Here is a 20,643-nt window from a genome sequence, read left to right on the forward strand (position 1 = left end):
ACTGTGTGGTTTATGTTCTCCTTGAATATTTGTAGGATGCTGACATTATCAGACTTTCCAAAGAGGGATGTACCTCTTTTAATGTGTTTTCCCAGTCTCCAAAAAGGCTACTTCCCTCAAAGGAAACCACAAACACACGCACTTGGCGTTTGCAGGACTCAAACCCATACCTAACTATGTTATGATACTAGAGAGATACGCATTAACACGGCATGCTATATGCTTTACTGGGTGATTTCTGTTCTCCTGGTATATTTGTAGGATGATGACATCATCAGACTGGACATGGTAATGTGTGTACACATTGTTTTGCAATCCCAGGAATGATCCATGTAGGTTGGCAGGTATCAACAGCTTGTACAGGACCCTGTGAGTCTCACCTTGTGTGATCTATATGTGGACACACTGACATCCCTTCATATGTCAACACATACCTATGCACAGATTGTTGATTTAGTGGATACGACATGTGTCTGTGATGTTGATGAAGAGCTGTTCAAAGTCTATGTGGGACATGTGTAGCTCTGTTCCATGATGTATGTCCTGGGTGGCTGCCTTGCAGATGGTGTAGCATGCTTGGGAACCATGATCTGCACATGAACATACCACAGTTGGTAGGGTTGTGTGTTTGTCAGTTTCCAATAGCTCTGTTTATCACATCTGCCATGATGCACTCCATGGCCTTGCAGATCAGACTTTATAGGCTTACTGCACTATACTTCCCATGGTGTGTTGTGCACCCACACATGTGGGAAGTACCTTATGTTGCTGTAACACATTCGACGGTTCCAGGTCCTGTGGAGTGGGTGCGGCTCAACAGACTGTTCAGGTGCAGGGACTGTTTGTTCTGTAGTGCATGTATGACACATATTGGGAAACAATGTAATCTAAGTGCTGCCATGCTTTTGGCTTTGGGGAAGCTGTTCAGCCATTCTACACGTGATATCTCCTGGTATGATGTCAGGGACTATCGTCTGTGGGTATGTATACATGGGCCTGTCTGATAGGATGTTGACAATGTCAGTAAGGTACAGTTGTCCCTGACTCAGCACATATATGTGTGTACATTACTATTTATTACATAGCTGAAGGACATGTCATGATTCTCAGTCTGGACTCCTTCTCAGCTACTCTTTACAAAACACCAACAGACCTGAGCACTAATCCCGGTTATACTCTTTTATACACTTAACACCCTACTGATCCTTTGTGCTCAGGCTACAGAGTATGTCATCATAATACACTAGCATGTCCAGGGGTCGGTTTAATGTGTACTCTCCAGTCCAGCTAGTGAATATTATGGTTATGACACAATGTCACATCTGCCTCATGTACACAGACAACCCTCTCCTCCTCACATCACACTCACATATATGTGGGAGATGTAACAATAGTGACATACAGGATGCTGAGCTCTCTCGACCCATGACTGGCATAGTCTATCAGGTGGTGAGGGTGACCACACACACTACATATCAGTCTCACATACACCGATAGTGACAGCACACAAACCACATTATCACACATACACATATTCGGAGGCTCTACATACACTCTCTTTGCCTAAGCAGCAGAGACCTCCACAGCAGACACACATACAACTGCTACCCCACTACAATGCCCACATGTCACACAGTTCACAATGTCAGTGTGCCACACAGTCACTGCCCTTTGGGCTAAACAACACACCTGATGCACTTGTTATAGGTGACACTTACTGTCAAACACACTGTCATCCCACTCACCAGGCCAAACAAGGGAATAGTCACTTTGAGCTGTCTCTCAGGTGCCAGGATCCGCCACATAACACATGCACTCAGGTCACTCCAAAGCAAGTCTAGGACTGGCTCCATCATTGTCCAAGCTGGTACATACAACCTCAGACGTTCCTCCCTGGACCACATGACATGAAACATAGAGGAACTCTGTGATCATGTAGCCCAGCCCAGTATTACCCTGACCTTGTCTAGCATCTTACACTCACCAAGTATGATGTCACAGTATACCAACACACTGATCACGTTTAACAGTTGTCTAACATATTGGTGTTATTCAAAGGGGATACAGTGTCTGTCACCCTGGGGTGACATGCTCGACATGCCACGGAGCTTCTCTATGGGCAGCTTGCACCTGTCACCCTTGGATCTTTTCATACTGGCTAGGGCACTTGCTGCCACCATAGTGCCTTATTTAAGCGAGGCTCAAAGGACAGAACCACCTCCATAGACATTACAGAGTACACCACACTGAGGGTAATGCTGCTCAATACCAGATGTATTACCCCCAAATTGCGCCCACTCAGGAATCTCCTCAGTATGGAGGATAGCAATATCTGTGCACTAACAGACACATGGTTCAGGCTCCCACATGCACACCAGCACTACCAGGTTGTATTTCGTACCATGCTTTCAGACCACATAACTCGGAATGGCCAACACAAATAGGGGGTGTATCCATATACATCACAGATACACATACCTCCGGGTTGGTAGCACTGTACAAAGCATCACAGACCATACATATGCACCTAACATTGTGCAAATCGGCCGTTTGGTTTGTTGCCTGCTACAGACCACAATCCCCAACTCAGCAACCCCACTCAGCTTTCCTGGGAACATTGGACAATATGAAGGTCTCCCCAAACACCATTATATTGGATGACGTCAAATACCCACACATTGACTGTGGATAGTACTCAGGCCACAACACCCTCGACCAACAGTTGCTACTATTTCTACACTCATATGCTATGGCACAACCGGTCACCACACCCACACGAGGGGACAACATATTGGACATGATCAACACCGACATGGGGATTCTATGTTCCACACCTGCGATATACCCCTCATTGCTAAGGGCAGAACATACTTTCTCTCACTGGACATCCATATCCTGTCCCCACACCCTTCCTGGGTAATGTTGCTGAACCTCCCATAGGAAAATGTCACACTCCTCCAAACCACAGTGGTATCCTTCAGAGACTCTGGGTCAGGGGTAAGTATGGCTCAGACTGCTATATCCTTTACATACACATTCTATGGACACCTAGTGGACCGCATGGATCGTTACATCCAAAATAACAACTGGACTCATTCCTGCAATGGCAGTGGACCTGTGTGGTAGACCCCAGCCATTCATATGCTTTACAACAAATGGAGGAAGCTACTGCATGATAGAGCACAATCCATGACAGGGAAGGCATCTGTGATCTGTACTAGCAGACAGGTACAATCACTTGGGTAATTATGTCAGGCACGCTTCTAACGGACAATTGCACCAGACACGTCAGACACTCACATAGCCTTCTTCAGTCGATTCAGTTACCTGGCTGGACACTCACTGATATGCTGTGTGTTACTGCATACTGAACATACCCTGAACCCACTGACATTGCCATCATCCTGGCAAACAGGTTCAGTGCAGATGTGTCCCCCACATCCCCCCTAAGTTGGTACTGTCCATACCAACAGAGTGTAACCTCCCAGACATCACGAGTAAACAGGTGAGTGCTGCCCTCCCCACAGCAGAAAACACAGTATCAGTGGGACCAGATGGTGTCCCAGCCTGTGTCGTACACAGCTTTCATGACAGACATAACACTCACATTACTTCACTGTTCGACATAAGCGTTACTGCAGCATATGTACCCATGGAATGGCGTACAGCGATAGTGGTCCCGCTCCACTGAATACTGCCACAACAGACCACAGGCAATATCGGCCTAAAAGGCTAATTTGCCTGTTATGCAAAGCTATGGGGCGTATTGTAATGGGACTCATGCACATAGACATGGGAAACCTACAGACACTGGGTCCTACACATTACAGCATTGTTGTGGGCAGATCTTGCCTGTTGGACCTGTTTATATTCTTTCAACAGTTACCAGGTCCATCAGTGTTGGGACGGTTGTCCACACAGCCTGCCTGGACCTTGCACAACCCTTCAACACAATACCCCGCTCGGCCATTATGCATAGGCTCCCCAGCATCAATATTGACACATATCTGACATGATGGATTGCTACCTGGATCAGGGATAGCACCCACATGCTCAGTGTTGCAGGTGCCATGTCTGACTATACACCAATTACACATGGCATCCCACAAGGCTCAGTCCTGGGACCTCTCTTGTTCAGTATATATTTGTGTGATGTACTGGCTATCACAGGAAGATTATGGCTGCCCATGTTCGCAGATGACTGCAAACTGGGTGCCATAATCAGCTCACCTGCTGGCACATGCATACTCATACAGGGTCTCACAGAGATAGGTTGAATGGTGCTTGAGCCATGGCTCACGGCTACATGCCATTAGTTGCATAGTCATCCCCTTTGAGGATGACAAAATGCCCACACATTACCACATAGGTTGTAATCCATTACATACAGTAGTGGTTGTTATGGTTTTGGGGACACAACCTGTTCATACTCTCACCTTTGACAATCCTATTGCCATAGTGGTTAGACAGTACATCTACATAGCCCACCATATCCCACATGGTTTCACATGTTGGTCACGTGTGGTCATTGTGCCCCTATACTCTTCACGACCATGCTTGGTTACTATGCCACATTTGGGATGTCCCTTACCTGACACCTGCAGCAACTATAATGGCCACAAATGTTACTCATCGAGCAGATGTAGGGACTCACAATGATGCCCTTCACAGTTCCGATACAGTAACTCCAGCTATACTCAGTCACTTACTACCTACACGGATGTTTTGTGTGCCTGTAGTTGCAGGCAATATCTAACCCAGACTTACTGGACATGCTCCACCTCAGGATATCTGACTCCCTTGGAGCTACACACACCAGGGACATATACCTCAGCACTGATGTTCAAAGGACATGCTGGGGGGACAGATTATTATCAGAAAGCCTCCACTCACTCCGGAGTGTAGTCCCGGTTTTGCATAGGCAAAGCCACCCACTGACCACCTACAGGTGACATCTTGACATGTGGATGGGTGATCACATGTTTACCCATGGGATATCTTCTGGGTCCCTGCTAGACAGAGGCACAATACACTCAACATGAATGGGCTATCTTGTGTGACCTACTATTCAGAGGCACAGTGTTCTGATTAGACTGGGTTGCAGAAGTCAAACACACTCTGGCTATGCTTGTACATGCCCTAGGGCAGATAGCCTAGTATCAACCTCTGAACCTATGATAATTTTCATGATGCACAATAGTTTATTGCTGATACTGTTTGCAGGTTTTTATCATCTTTGCTTTCACACTTTCTATGAACCGCTTAAATATCTGCAGAACATATTTGCTTATGGCAGGGTTCCACTATATTATTTACGTGTCTGTTGTCATATCAGTGTGTGCACAGGGCAGATTGCTGGGTAGTGAGATGTTCCTGGGTTAACACATGCAACTGCCTGCTATGTGGGGACCAATGCTGTACTCTAACATGGCCTAAGTGTGTGAGCATGCCCAGTTCAGACTGTCAGTGTTCTGTTGCCTGACATTTGTCTCATGTATTCAAGTGTGTGAGCATGCCCAGTGTGACCTTTCAGTATGTTGCTGTCTGAGGTCCACTAAATTTGTTGATGTCTGTCTACATGTCCAGTATTAACATTTGTAGTGTGTGTGATGAAAGTCAGGTTCTAGTCTTACTGCAGGACTCACCTTTGTGTCATAACTCGACAGGGATTATGCTGTACCTGCAGGGCTTCCATGAAATACTTTGCATAGACTTATCGACATTTCTTCATACAGGTTAACCACTGCAATACTGTCATGGTTTAGTGGTTCAGTACTATGACTATAGTGCACAGTATCCTGGGTTCGAGGCCCATCGCCGCTTATATTTTCATACTGAGCAGACCAGACTGCTTAGGGGCCAGTAGCGCAAATATGAGCATGTTGGCTTTTGTTCAGCTATGCCCTACCTAGACCCAGCTTGTCCAACATTGCTCAACATTAACCATCATTGCTGGACATTGGCCAATATTACTCTACATTGACCACATTTGTAGTAGTTGGTGTGTGCGATTTTGTTTACATGTACGTCATGATGGTAAATGCTGTTTAGCACTGCTTTATATTGCTTAACAAATGGCAATCATGCCTCAGGTGTTGATGCAGGGCTGCTTATGTCGGATGCACATACTACACTCCCTATACATGTTTGAAAGCAGGCAGTGTCAACGTAGGCATCCCTTTTACTATATGTGCGGGTCAGAGAGAGGTATCATTTCCAGAGTTCCTACTGAGCCAGTGTATGTGCTATACGTTGCCTCTTTGCTAAGGCCAAAGCATACTGGGCACACCTCCTTCTGCCTACTGGGGCAGGCTCAGGTTGTTCCTCCTCTGAGTCACGCTCTGCCTGTGATGGCCTTGGCAATGGTGGGGGGCTGTTTGGCCCAGGCCTATGCTGGTCCTGCTGCAGCTGTTTTCACAGGATCATATTATGTAGCATAGCACATACCATGACAATTTCGGTACATGTAGTTGGTGAGTATTGCAAGGCTCCACCAGATGTGTCCAGGCACCGGAACCGTGACTTGAGCAGCCCAAACACACGCTCGATTACATTTCGTGTTTGTGCGTGTGCCTCATTATGGTGTTCCTGTTCAGGTGTGTGTGCATTTCTGATGGGTGTTATCAGCCACGGCTCCAGTGCATAGCCAGCATCCCCCGCTAGGTGACCATGTGGGATGTCCCCATTGGCAAATGTCTGGTACAGCTGCATCAGATGCCAGATATGGGAATCATGGTAGCTTCCAGGGCAGCCAGCACACACATTCAGTATTATTCCCCGGGCATCACACACAACCTGGCAGTTGATGGAGGGGAAGCCCTTGCGGTTGAAGTAGACCCTACCCTGCTCACTGGCTGGTGCTTTGATGCATATGTGCGTGCAGTCTATTGCACCCACTACCTCAGGGTATTCCGCTATTTGCTGGAAGAGATGCATATTGCTAGCCAATACCTCATGGGAATTGGGGAAATATACATGATCACCGACATGTGCTGACATGGCGTCCAGGAACTGGTGCAGTACCCTGGATGCTGATGCCTGTGATATCCCCATCATATCACCAGTTGGTCTCTGGAAGGTACCGGTTGCTAATTTTCTTAGGCCAACACATACCTTAGTTTCCACTGGGATGGGTTCCCCTCTGTTGGTTCTGTGTGTGAGGAGTGGCCTGCACAGCTCAACAATTTGCTGCAAGAGGTCTCTGTCCACTCTATAGCACTCCACTATCTCCAGCTCATGTAGCCCCTGGTAGGTAACCCTGGGCCTGTACACTCTTCTCCGTCTCCTCACTGTGGGTTGTCCAGCAGCATTTGCATTATCACCACCCTCAGCATGTTGCATATGTCACCTTATAACAGCAATGGCAGCCCCTAACATTTTTTGTCTCAGTGAAGCTTTTTCAGTTTTCAGTTCTATTAGCTTACTGCAGTGTTGCAGTGTCTCTTAAGAGAAACATAATGGACTGTTGTTTGCAGAGTTTAAGTGCTGGGCTGGGCTAGTGTTCTGCCTGGGTAATTGCCTGTTCTGATTGTTTTCACCTGCTAGCTCTGCTAGTACTCCCTGGTAACTTCCACTATTTGATGTGCTTCCTTTTTCCTTTCTGTTTCCTCAGGGGGAGGGGGGGAGCACCGCGCACACAAGCGCAAACACGCACACAGCAGCTAACACGCACGCACACATGCTTACACGGACTAAAACTTGCTTATTCTTGTTAAAACGCGCACACCGGCGCAAACACGCTTACAACTGTTTACACAGCCTTACATATGCTTACTCAAGCCTACACGCGTGCACACACGGTTACATGCACATGCACTGTCTTACTCGGGTTTACTGGCACGCACACGCGCGCATGCACACTCAGCAAGAAACTTTAGTGTTATCCATGGCATACACCTTCGATTTCTTGACTTTACCTAGCCTACCTGTTGACACACCTCTTTCACTATTATGTGAATGTAAGCTGACACATGACACTCTGCTCCAATGAACTTCACTCCTTTCATACATACCCCCCTCGTGATGTCTACTAATGCTTAGTTACATCTCTTAGACTGAGCTTCCCCCCTTAGCAACCTCTACTCGGTGGCCATGTTGTCTTCAGCCTACCATTCCCTTGCATTGTAAATTATTTTTAGCTATAAAATCCACATTTGTGGATCTTAATTATTAATTTTCTGCTTTTTAGGGCGCAGCGCGTTTGCACGGCGCTGTGGTTAAACACCAGAGATCGGAATAAAAAAAAGTTATTTTATTTTTAATTTACATCCCTTCCCATTGCCAGTGGCCATATTTTTGGCCATTGGCATGCTTCCTCCTGTACATGCATGCCTTATTTCCAGCTGACACGGCTCCGTTTTGCTATTTGCAGAACCATACTCAGTTATCAGCTGAGTATGTTTCTACAAGTAACACTACTTCTACTCAGACAGGTTCAGGTTTCCTGGATTGCAAATTTACCTCATTTGCATAGCTTTTGCCTGCAATTGAGGTAATTTGACTATCCCAGCCCTGTTCGTGTAGGACTAGTTTAGAGGTCTCAGTTGCACGCCCCTACCGGCTGTTCCTGGATCACTCGGCAGACATGCTGGCTGCATGGAGTCTTACTCTACTCTAAGACTCCGTGCAAGTCTTTGTGAATCTGGCCCAGTGTTTATCTTTCTGAGAGTGAAATAAGTTTGATGGGCTTTAAATCTGGAAATGAAATAATGTGTGGGCGGTGGAGCAAGTTACTAAAAGATAAATTAATAATCAATATGTGGGGGCATTAAAGTTAACATAGGAAAAATATTTGTCTGATTCACTCTTATTTATTGGTAAAAGTATGGCATGTGGGTGGAGTTTATGCTTTTCCAGCTGTGCTAGAAAAGGAAGTGTTAAAGATTGTTTTTTTCGTTTACATATGGTTCACGACTGAATCACATAAAAAGGGCAATATTATACTGTAAATCCAAAGAAGAGGGGAAGGGTATGAAAAATTCTATTGTTTTTCTTTCATCACTGAATTTGTGTTGGAGTTTGAGAAAGGTGAAAATGGTATTTTAGGAAATTTATTATGGGAAAAGTATAAGGATTTATGGTTGGGAAATAAAAAGAGAAAAAGTTTGAATGTTTGAATGTGAAGATGTAAATGAATATTGGGAAAACATGAAAAGCTGGGATATTACATAGGATAGTGCTAGCTGTGGTAGAAAATTGTGGTCCAAAGAACATTTAATGCAAGCCATTCTGAAAAGAATAAGTGTAGCACACAGTGAAAATGAATGTGTAACAAAAGACTGCATTACTGATTGTAGGGGTGTGGTATTAATTCACAGTTTTGGTCTGAGTGTGACCAATTAAGTAATGTAGAGGAGGAGGTTTGGGAAGAGAGGACTGATGTGGAGAAACATTTTATAACAAACCTATACAGGAAATAGAAGTTATAGCAGCGTAGAAAAAAGAGTAAGAAAATGTGGAGGAAAGCGCTTAACATTCAAATACTGATACGGGAAACATTTATGACTCGTTAAGTCAAAATGAAAATGAAATTAATGAAGATGGCAGAATTAAGGTTCCACTGGTATCTGATTAAGAAAATGGAAAATGAAGTCATTACAAAAAAATTCTAAAAAAAGATAAATTTAATTTCAGTAATTGTTAATAGTATTATCAATAATTTCAAAAGACTTGCAGCAATTCAATGGTGTGAACAGAAAATTGATGATATTTGTTTACAAGATATCAGACATTTATATAAGAAATAGGAGGTGCAAGTAGAGGCATTGTGGAAAAAGGCGATTATTTGGACTTTTCGTCATGCGGCATATTTGGCATTGCTATTTTATTTAAAAAGAAAACACTGTAATTATAAGATAAAATTATTACTAGAGTTTATGATGTATCATATGTGATATTAGTGATGGCAGTGGCGGTCGGGCTAGGGGGCGCAGGGCGCGCCCCTTTTTAAATCCATTATTCATTTGTGGCTTAAAAAGGAAATGCACTGTTCTTCTATAGAAATAATGTGCTACCAAAACAGTATCTCTTTTTCCCAGCACTTTGTTATTGCTTGCGTCACAGATGCATCGGGAGATACAATTGGAGGTTTCAATCAGGTGATCTTTTCTACAGTCCTCAATAGTTCTCCAACTGCATCTCAGACTGTAGTTTCCTGAAGTTGTATTTCGTGATAGTTTGAATAGAGTGAATTTGCCAGTTACTAGAAGCACTTGGTAGTAGTGGCTAAGCCAAAAGTGCAGATTTGATTTGATCCCGAACACCTTGTTCCAGGAATTCAGAAGTGAGAATAAAACATCAGTGAATCTAAGGTAATTTTTATTTTCCTTATTTCCGTAGGCAAGTCTTGAAGAAATCCCGCCAAAGTGGTACAATTGTGCGTATCTCTCGTTTGGCGCTCTACTGTACTTTTTCACTGAATCGGCTTCTGCACCTGTCTTACATATAAACACTGTTTGTATAATTTATCAGTAAGACCCAGTGGTGTAAATCCTTGGCTCGAGTGACAGCCCGACCCCGGGTGCAAAATGGGGAAAGGGGTTGAGGATGGATGGATGTCTTAAATATTACAAACAGCAGTGGTCATTGGGGTAGCAATCGTCTTTGGTGTGAATATTGAGTCTGTTGAGATAACAAGGGACTGCTGAACTTTATTGCATTGCTGGTTATTTTCTCATGCTGAGTTAAGTGTAAAACGATGACAGTCGTAACTCCCGACTTTCCACCTACAAAATGCAGCATGCTTGCAAACAGCTTACATGAACTGTTAAACGCGTTGGTTTATACACCAGAATGTTGTTTATTTGCTTTAATATGATTCATCTTCATTTAACATAAATTTTGGTTAGAAATGGTGATGACTGTGCGACAGAGCCTTTCAGTGTGAAACGGTGAGGAAGCTTCCTATTTAGCCATTGCTTGCGTTTACAATCTTTTGGCCATATTATCCATCATGTGCTGTAGCTTAATTTTTAGGAATACCTCAATATGACAAATGCAGCTTAATGAAGAAAAGTTCAGCAAATTGTTGACCGGTAATTCTTTTTTTATTAAGTGGGGTCTCAATCACTTATGAGCATAAATGATTTTGTGTTTGTTGGCATTTGGGAAGCTTTAGCATGCGCCACTCGATCACTTTATGTAAGTAAGTAGTGACAACTGTTGGTTATGTTTTCCTCAGAAAGCGAGTGTCTTTGTGGATTTCAGATGACAGTTATGACAAAAACAGCAATCGTACCTCTCAGCTGTCCAGCTTTTTCAGGCTAGAATATGCTTACATCTATCTAAAGCAATTCCTCTAACACAGGCGCATGTCTTGCTTACAGAGAGGATTGGTATCATAAGAGCAATATCTGTAATAATTTTAGAGGGGACCACTGAAAATGATGTGTACATTTGTTAACTGCTGGGGGGCTGCGTTATTAAACATCTGCCCATTTTATAGATACCAGGTGGGTTGGAGAGGGTCAGTAAAAATAGTTTGCTTGCTTTTTGGCTTTTCCCGGTAAGGGGTCGCCACAGCGGAAAGCCAGTCTGCTAATGATTGGCAGTAGATTTTTACGAAATGCCGAGGTGCCAGCTCAAAAGGGAGGTGTTGTGTGAGTCTGTTAAGCTGCTGCACACAGCGCATATAGACACTCAACATTCTTCTAATAGTAATGAACTACAGAGTCGTTGGGGTGAGTTGTTGATGTGGCTTAATTTAAGAAAGTTTAAGGTGATTTTGAGTCAGACTCTGATGTTAAAAGTTTTATACTTTTTATTTTTAAAAAAATGGGTGCTGATGTAAAACTGAAGTTGTTGGGTCTAGGAATGTGGCATGGTACTAACACGGTACAGCTGCTGCACTAGTAGAGTTCCTGCAGGTGGGTGAGACTGATGCTAATGGGTGCTGATGTAAAACTGAAGGAGTTGGGTCTAGGAATGTGGCATGGTACTAATACGGTACAGCTGCTGCACTAGCAGAGTTCCTGCAGGTGGGTGAGTCTTTTGCTACTGTGCTTGCACATGCAGTGACAATCTCATGTGAGAGGAGAAGGTGAGGTAGCTGGATTGGACAGTGTGTTTCTGTCTGTTGAGGAGAAGAGGACAAGACTCATGTAGCCCTCCCAGTTGCAAGGTCAGGCGAAAGGTGTTAAGGTTCAGAAGAATGTCTGTGTTACCCTTTATCTTTTGTGTATGTGTGAGGGATGTACTACTGACATTTGTGATGTGAAGCATATTATGAAGCGTGCAAATAGAAACTCTGAACAAGGGAACACATTCCATTTAATGTTGTATTACAGTTCTGCAATCACCTAAAATGCTTTTTCATGTTGAATTAAATCCACAGTGTGTGTGTGTATATGTCTGTCTGCATCTGTTGAACCTTTTGTTGTTTTCTGGTTGCAAATTGCAGTGAATCTGACCATGGTGGCATCAACCCGCTGGGTAGTTTTGACATGTTTCATAGGTGGTTCACATATCTTTATTGAATGGTGCTGTACTGTACTACTGTATTTGTGTGCTAAATATTTAATGATAAAGCAAAATTATTTGTAATTTCTTTATTGTGACCACATGTACGTAACAGTATTTTAGCAAAATATGGAAAAATAGAAGGGTTACCTATGCCTGATGGTGTGTGTTACTTAAAGCCACAGTTTCCCCTGACTTTATTTATGTATTTATTTATGTATTTATTTATTTTTGCACTATCATAATCTGTGCCATTAAATGGTTCCATTTTGTGCCAGTTCCACTAGATCAGTGGGATAAAGTTCCAAGTACATCCCAGCTGACTCCCGTTCATAGGTTCATACTAGGCTATCTGCCCTAGGGCATTTATAAGCCTAGCCAGAGTGTGTGTGGCTTTCACCACCCCTTAGGATGAGAATACTATACCCATTAGTTTGCTGTGCCTCTGTCCAGCAGTGATAGGGTAAACCTACGATCTCCCATCCACTCGTCAAGATTTCTCTTGAACAGAGTCAGTGAGGGGCTCTGCCTCACATGGACTGGGATTCTATTCCATAGTGTAGGGAGTCTCTGGGTGATGAATCTGTCCCTCCAGCACGTCCTATTTATATCCGTGTTGAGGTTTAAGTCTCTTGCTCTCGTGGCTCTGGTGGATTTGGATTTTTTGAGGTGGAGCATGTCCATTAATTCCGGGTTGGACATGGCCTTATATGTCAGGCACAGATCACCTCTGAGCAGACGGTATGCGACTGAATAGAGCTGGAGTTTCTTCAGTCTGGCATCGTATGACATATGCTTGAGCCCATTTATCCTTTTGGTGAGGAACTTTTGGGGTCTTTCCAACTGCTGCAGGTGTCGGGTAAGGTACATTCCGAATGGGGCGTTGTACTCAATCATTGGTCTGATAAGTGAAGAGTACAGGGGTACAATGACCTCTCCTGATCTGGATGTGAATCCCTTCATGATCAGGTGGGCAATGTAGAAGGTCTTCCTAACCACTTTGGCAATGTGAGTGTCAAAAGAGAGGTTACTGTCAACTTGGGTCCCCAGGTCCCTGATAACTTCTTCCGTGTTTAATGGATTACCACCTATGTGGTAATTAGGGGTTACCTTGTTTTTCCCAAAGGGTATGACTATACATTTTTGGCATTTAGCTTAAGGCCATGGCTCTGGCACCAGTTATCCATTTCTATGAGACCTCTCTGGAGGATGTCTGTGTCTGATGGAGTGTCAATTATGGTGCCCAGTTTGCAGTCATCTGCAAATTTTGTCAGCCACAATCCCCTATGTTTGCCTGCACTTCAGAAAAATAAATGCCGAACAAGAGGGGCCCAGGACTGAGCCCTGTGGGACACCGCCGTGACCGGCTTAGAGTCTGACATGGCACCAGCAACTCTTACCCTGTGTGTTCTGTCCTTGAGCCAGTTTGCAACCCATCTTGTGACATATGGGTTTACATCTAAGCTGGTGAGCTTTTCTATGATGCCCGAGTGGGGTATTGTGTCAACGCTTTGCTAGGTCAAGGTAGGCTGTGTGAACTGCCTTACCCTCATCAATGGCCTTAGTGACTGTTTGAAAAAGTTGACCAAGTTCAAGAGGCAGGATCTGCCCTTGACAAAGCCAAATTGGGTAGGATCCAGTGTCTGTAGGTCCCCAATGTCTTTATTTATGAGTTCCATTATGATCCTCTCCATAGCTTTGCAGACAAGACGCTTATGGTAATTTCCAGGGTCCGTGAGAAGCACCGCCTTTGTGGAGTGGGACCACAGTTGCCGACGCCATTCTTTGGGGTAATGATCCTGTAGTAAGGCTAAGATTAAACAGCAGCCTTATGTGTGGGTTTAGTTCCTCATTGAGTTTGTGTAGCACACAGCCGGGGACACCGTCCGGTCCCATTGATGCTGTGTTTTTTGCTTTAGAGAGAGCAGCTCTCACCTGGGCATCTGAGATGTTTGGGAGGCTAGACTCTGGTGGGATAGATATCTCTCCTTTTGGGAATTTGCACTGAACCTGTCTGCCAGTATGTTGGCAATGTATGTGGGTTCAGTGATTTTTCTATCATTTTGGACTAATTCTGAGCATATCTGGGAGTTTCCACCCAGGTTTCTAACATAGCTAAAGAAGGCTTTATGATTGTCTTTTGTGTCATTAGCGATTTTTCTCTCAAAGTTGGCCTTGGATGATTTTATGAGTGATCGTAGTTTTTGCTAGTATTGATCAGAGATGCCTTCCCTTTTAGGGATTTTGCTCTGTCATGTAGTAGCTTTCTCCTCTTGTTGTAGAGTTTGTTTATGGCTGGGGTCCACCAGACCGGATGCCTGCCTTTGGTGGAAAGGGTCTTGATTTTATTAGGGATTGCTTGATCCATACATTCCTGGAGGTGCTCGTAGAAGGCATTTGTAAGGGTTTCAGCAGCATGGGTTGTGGTTTCCACTGGCTCGGGGGCCTTGAAGGATACCACTCCAGTCTTAAGAAGTGTGAAGTTTGCTTTTGAGAAGTTCTTCACTGTGGTCTTTTTGCTGGGGGTGGGGATGTGGATCTCCAGTGAGATTAATTTATGGTCTGATCTCACCAATGAGGGATATACTTCGGTGTGGAGCATTTTGTCCCCATGTTTGTGATGATCAGGTCTAGTATATTTTCTCCTCTTGTGGGAATAGTGACTAGTTGTTCCATAGCATTTGCGTTTATGAACTCAGGGAACCTTTGGGCTAGGGTGTTGGGGCTTGAGTAATGTTCCCAGTCTATGTTTGGGTAGTTGAAGTCACCCAATATGATGGTGTTTGGAGAGACATTCATACTCTCCAGTGTCTTCAGGAAGGCTGTGTGGGTTTCCTGAGTTTGAGAAGGTGGTCTGTAGCATGTTACAAACTGTAGGGCAGTTTTACCTATGGTTAATTGCACCTGGATGGTCTCCGATGCTTAGTGCATTGCCACTAACCTGGAGGTGTGGGTATCCTTTATGAATATGGATACTTCCCCTCCTTTTGTGGTTCGGTCCGGATTTTGGGTCCAGAACGCATGATATGAGGTATAACCTGATAGTGCTGGGGTGCTCTCAGGAGCCTTGAACCAGGTTTCAGTCACAGCACAGACATCGATGTTCTCCATACTGAGGAGGGCTTCGAGGGTGTGCATCTTGAGGTTTAGACTTCTGGCATTGAGCAGTATTACCCTTAGTTTTTCTCCATTTTTGTTTTCTAGGGCGGTAGGTTTATCATTTGAGCCTTGCCTAAAAAGGCACTATGGGGTGGCAAGAGCCTTTGCCAATATCTGGAAGCCCAGGGTGACAGGTGTAAGCAGCGTGGCTTGTCAAGCATGTCATCCCAGGCAGACAGACATTGGATCCTTAGAATGACACCAGTAATTAAGCCAATTATTAAAGCTGATCATTTTGTCTCTGTATTGTGGCATCATTCTTGGTGAGGGTAGGATACTGGTCAGGGTCATACCGGCCTGGGCTACATAATCTGAGAGCTCCTCTATGTCTCTTTTCATGTAGTCCAGGGAGGTACGTCTCAGGTCGCTCACACCGGCATGGACAATGACTGAGTCATACTTGTACTTGCTGTGGAGTGACCTGAGTGCTTGTGTTATGTGGCGGATTCTAGCGCCTGACAGGCAGCTTACTGTGATCTTTTCCTTGTTCAGTCTGGTGAGTGGGACGTCAGTGTGTCTGACTATGGAGTCACCTATAACAAGTGTGTCTGGCATTGTGTTTGGCCTTAAGGGCTGTGACTGTTTAGCACACTGACTTTGAGAACTATGTGTTGCATGTCTTATGTCTTGAGGTGGCAGTTGCTTGGGTGTCTGCTTTGGAGGCCTCTGTAGTTTTGGTAGATTTTTGATCAGTGCCTCCAAGTATGTCTTTGTGTTTATGTGTTTGTTTTGCAGTTGTAATAGTTCTATGTGAAACTGGGTTTGTGAAACTGGGTTTGTGGTGTGCGTGGTTTCCTTCTCCTCCTGTCTGGTCTTGCCAGTCCTGAGTTGAGAGAGCTCAGCCTCCAGTTTGGCTATATAGTTGCATCTCTCACATGTATTTGTATTTTGTGGGAGAAGGAGTGGGTTGTCTGTGTACATGAGGCAATTGTAACATTGCCTCAAGATGCCCAGATTCACCAGCTGAACAGGAGAGGACGCTATGCTAGAAAAAGTGAAAAAGTTTGCTGTGTAACTGAGTCAGAAGGGACCTATAGGGAAATGGGTACTCAAGGGGATTCTAGGCTAATGTAGTACTTTGTTTAGTATACAAGTACTTTACCTATATAAAAATGTTTTAGGAGCAAGTGCTGAGCTTTACCTATATAAAAATGCTTTAGGAGCAAGTGCTGAGCTTTTGAGATAGAGAATAGACTGTTTAGATTGCAAGTAGAAAAGTTCTAAGGGAAAAATTGAAGAGCAGACTTTACGGAGCCAGAAATAGTTTAACCTTGTTTAACCGGCGCTGCCCGATGGTGCTCTATGGGCAACTCCGTGCTAAATCACGCTAAAGCAGGCTTTATAGCAGGGGGTTGAAAAGAGCTAGGAATTTACCCAAAATGGCCAATAGACTACAAGTTTCTGGCTGGATCCACTGCTCTAGGGACAAATAGGCTGCTCAGTGCTCCCCACTCCCACTGGTGAACAAAGAAGCTTCCCTTTATCCAAATAAGGATATGGAATATAAGGATATGGAATAGCACAGGAACCAGTTAGTGGCTTAAGGCTCCTGCTGGCTTCTCTATAGGAGTGAGGTTCTGGGGGACATGCTAGAGACAAGACCATCACTGTGTTGCCAGTGGGGATACTGGAGATCACAGCAGTTCATTGCCAAAATAAGTTTCTGTTGGAGTCACAGATAAGGGTTGCATTATTGTAGAGATGGGTATACCCCTTTGAAGAAATCTGTATCATGATGACGCCTGCACAAATAGTTGACACTCAAATCATTGATCAGAAAGCGTTGAACATCTGCACCCCCCCCCCCCTTTGCAGATTCCTGGATCCGCCACTGGATGGGGTGAAAGTTTGGAGGTTAGTTGTAATACTTGCATACAGAAATAGTACACAGTGAGAAGAACTGTTTGAAGCCATTAAACATATGAAGTAGTTACGATGGACATTATAATAAGATGAAAAGCTGGGATATTACATGGAATAGTGTTAGTTGTGGTAGAAAATTGTGGTACAAACAAATGGAAAGATTTTATGACATATAAACATATGGGCAGACAAAAGTGAGGTACCACCAAATGAGGCAAATGCGATCTTGCTTTAATGACAGCACAGTCAGGAGTGTAGCACCCACTGTATGCTGTACTGTAGTGAGAGTTTTGGAAAATTAATATAAGAAACTAGTTTGGAATGAGAGCCCACAGTCTTCTGATTTTCAGCACAAAAGCAAGAGTTGCTACCTACAGGAGTATTAACTCATACCTTACATAAAATCTATTACATGGGTTTCAGTACCATGCACTGTGACTTGAACAATACCACCTGGTAAGTATTAGATCCTGGAGACATAGTAAACTGATTTTCTGAAGAAATCTAAAAAATACCCTTTTGGTCCAAAATCCATTTCCTTGTTGAGTTCACCAAGGGTACTAGAAATGAGAGATACATTCAGATTGTTTGGTTATTCCACTTCCAAAACCTGGAGGAAATGTCTGTCTACTCTAGAAAAACTGATAGCTATCAATATAATCCAAAGATAATTAGAAGCATTACATCTGGATATTGGCTTTTATCACTTTGTCTAGTTTTACAATGATTAAATGTGGATCTCTGAAGTTTCTGAACCCATCTAAGGCCTGTGAGCTAATTCACCATGTGGCAGTTAGAGCAGAGGATTGAGGTTATGAGCCATTAATGAGCTGCTTTGTGTAGTCCAGAGTTTGATTCTTTCAGCCTTTGTTGGCCTGTTGTGTAACCCAGACAGTGCTTTGGAGCATTTGAGAAAACTGGGATAAACTCCTCAATGGTGTACATGGTTGGCTTGCCTAGTAACTACATATGAACCCATACAAATAGATATGTCACTGGTTTATGACTTAAGTATCACATCTCTATGCTGGAAAACATGAAAGCAATAGATGTTTCCATGTTATTACTGAACATTGTTATTCACAGGTCTGAGGCACCCCATGGCTCTGACCGTGGCCCTCTGCTACTTACCTTTTTCATTAACTCCTTTGTAATACTTCCACCTGGGCACAAGGCAACTCAGTCTCTGAGATAAACAAAAGCAGATAAACAAAAGCACTCTACTATAGCATTACACAAATCCGCATAAGAGCACAACACTTGGGTCTCAAGGTCAAGTTAGAAAAGACCTGATTCCTTTAATATGGCATGCAGAAATATATCAACATGCTCAGAAGTAACTGGAACATATTTCTTAGCCAGAAAGTAACCATCTTAAAACTGTGCAAACAAACTGATACCTAGGAATTTGTTTAGACCCATTGCTGTCCTTTTCACATCCTTGATGTAATACTGTCAGTAATACTTCATCTCTGTTATCCAGCAGATAGAGTTACACATTTACTGAGAAAACAGTTAAAGAAGACACAAAGTATTGGAGTTCTACTCTCAGTCCTTACTGTGTGTTATAGCAACAGCTTCTATTTACAGGATGCAAAGGCTGTGGATTGCATAAAATGAAAAGTATACATTCAGAACTAGTATAGAGGGGAGACAACATCACTGTCTCATCCTTAATGATAACAATTATCTACACAGAGACACACTATGCAGTGGCACTGGTAACTTTAGAAATTGGTCAGTTTTGATCAGTGCAGGACCAAGTGACACATTTGGACAATCAAACACAACATAAGCCTGCTTTGACCCATTGTATCCTTGGCTGTCTTATCAATAATTCCACATTATTCCAGTCCTTTACTACTAGAGACTTTTAAATAGTCTTCCAGATGCACTAAATGAGTTATGGACTGTACTGTTCAAAGCACTACTCTGTAATGAAATAGAGCGTAAATGCAGTGACACAGTTACATAATTCAAAGATTATTGTTTTGTTCTGCCAGTCATAACATGTCAGATTTTGGTTGAAGTTATTTTTGTGTTCTTTCATGACTTTGACAGTATGTGATAGGTGCATATTTAGTTTGTTTCTGGCTTGCAAGTCTGACTTAATACCATTACTGTTACTAGATCAACTGAAAAATGTCCCTAGTAGTTCACTTCACATACCTGTAAAATAAATAAAGAAGAACATTTTTATGTATCTTTGAATAAGTATAAATGTTTAAAAAAAGAGACGACACATTCTTAAGGTCTCACAGATAAGCATATCTATGAAGAAATAAACAGATCAAACAGAGACAAAAGCAATAGGCGTATAAGATTAATTAACGTATGTGTCACCTTAATGTTTCTTTTATCACAGCTTTCAGAAGTGGCATTCTGTCCACGTCTTGTGCTGTGGGGATCTGTGTTCCTGGGGTAATGCTAATAATCTCTTGGTAGAGAGCATCTTGGATGTCCTGTTCCTTGGCTAGGTGATAGAGGGACCAGGATAAAGTATTAGATGTCTGTGAAAACAAAATGAAGTAATACCATTACTGTTAGTTCTCTCCACTGTACCTGTTGATGTGCTGCATACCACTGTAAAAACATGTCTATTGTAATTTGTGTGTATACTGATCATATCTAAATATTTAAATGTATCTGTAATTTTTCTGTGTGGAGCTTTTCTCCTCGGGCCTCTGCCGAAAAAGGGCCTTTCGGCTCAGACACCCCTGGTAACAAATGTAAAATAAAATAAAATCAATAAAATAATATTGGAGCAGACAGTAGATATAACCAACCATGCATGTGATAATACCAAAAATCTCAAAATGAGAGAATGTGGAATCTACAATTACAGCCATATCTCCCCACACTTACAATCCAGAACAGAAGCAAAAAGTGATGAATTTCTGTGTTAATATCTCTCTCTCTCTCTCTATATATATATATATATATATATATATATATATATATATATACACTGTATATATATATATATATATATATATATATATATATATATATATATATATATATATATATATATGTCTCACAACATGTAGAAAAAAAGGATCGACAACTTTAAATAACCATCCCAAAACCCAAGTGTATTTTTTTAATAGAACACTATAAGAAAGCAGGGATGATGATCTGTTTAACATATCTCCTGTCAGATTT

At 43.0% G+C, this 20,643-nt stretch overlaps 1 protein-coding gene across 1 annotated transcript in view; it reads right to left on the reverse strand.

Annotated features, from left to right (window-relative positions):
- The window catches only part of LOC122809460 (sterol 26-hydroxylase, mitochondrial-like), an 858,859-nt gene that overhangs the window by 142,413 nt on the left and 695,803 nt on the right, over positions 1–20,643 (reverse strand). Inside the window, exon 7 of the mRNA XM_044080983.1 lies at positions 19,822–19,988. Coding sequence (XP_043936918.1) covers positions 19,822–19,988 — 167 coding nt within the window. The remainder of the gene's footprint in view (positions 1–19,821; positions 19,989–20,643) is intronic.

Source organism: Protopterus annectens, chromosome 8.part0, assembly GCF_019279795.1.
Source record: "Protopterus annectens isolate FY-2018-M chromosome 8.part0, PAN1.0, whole genome shotgun sequence".
NCBI classification, from domain to species: domain Eukaryota; kingdom Metazoa; phylum Chordata; order Ceratodontiformes; family Protopteridae; genus Protopterus; species Protopterus annectens.